At 36.5% G+C, this 605-nt stretch overlaps 1 protein-coding gene across 1 annotated transcript in view; it reads right to left on the bottom strand.

The window, feature by feature from the left end:
* LOC119591356 (mitochondrial ribonuclease P catalytic subunit-like) overlaps positions 1–605 on the bottom strand; it is a gene marked incomplete at its 5' end in the record, with an annotated part of 14,486 nt that overhangs the window by 10,433 nt on the left and 3,448 nt on the right. The window contains 1 exon segment of the mRNA XM_037940093.1: positions 344–550. Within this exon segment, the coding sequence (XP_037796021.1) occupies positions 344–550 (207 nt within the window).

The following is a 605-nucleotide window of genomic DNA, read 5'->3' as shown; positions in this document are numbered from 1 at the left end:
AGTTAGAATATCTCTGCAGCTTTAAAATAAAACTATCAACTAAAATGATAATAAAGTTACTACAATGACAAGAAACATGAAAATTATAACAGATGATGAAGATAATATTTGGAGCAAAGATGACTGATACAGATCATAATGATAAAAATGACTTCAATACTAACCACTGCAATCTCACTCACTTGACCAAGATCAAGAAAAAAATAACTGTATATGATAACCAAAATGACAGAAAATAACAACAGCACCCCAAAATAAAAAAAAATAAAGAAAAGATCAACAATATCTGACCACTCAATGTCTCTTGACCCAGAGCTTAAACTCAAGAGCTTTCCTCACTCACCTTCTCTTCCTGGCACATGGTCTCCAGGTAGTGCCAGCCTGTGTTGTAGTCTCCATTCCTAAAGGCTGCTGTAATAATTGAGCTATAGACCTTTGTGCTAATGTTGCACATCCTCCTTATGTTAGCAACGTGTTTGAGGGCCAGCTTCCACTGACTTGTTGAGGTCAGAGCCAGAATTACACTCTCGCTGAGGTTTGCATCTAGTACCTAGAGGGACCGCAAGTATAATAAAAGTAAATAGACAAAAAGTGTACAATAGTGG

The sequence above is a fragment of the Penaeus monodon genome, chromosome 28 (genome assembly GCF_015228065.2).
Source record: "Penaeus monodon isolate SGIC_2016 chromosome 28, NSTDA_Pmon_1, whole genome shotgun sequence".
NCBI lineage: Eukaryota > Metazoa > Arthropoda > Malacostraca > Decapoda > Penaeidae > Penaeus > Penaeus monodon.
The sequence above is the reverse complement of the archived record's forward strand: the minus strand, read 5'-3'. Positions and strand labels throughout refer to the sequence as shown.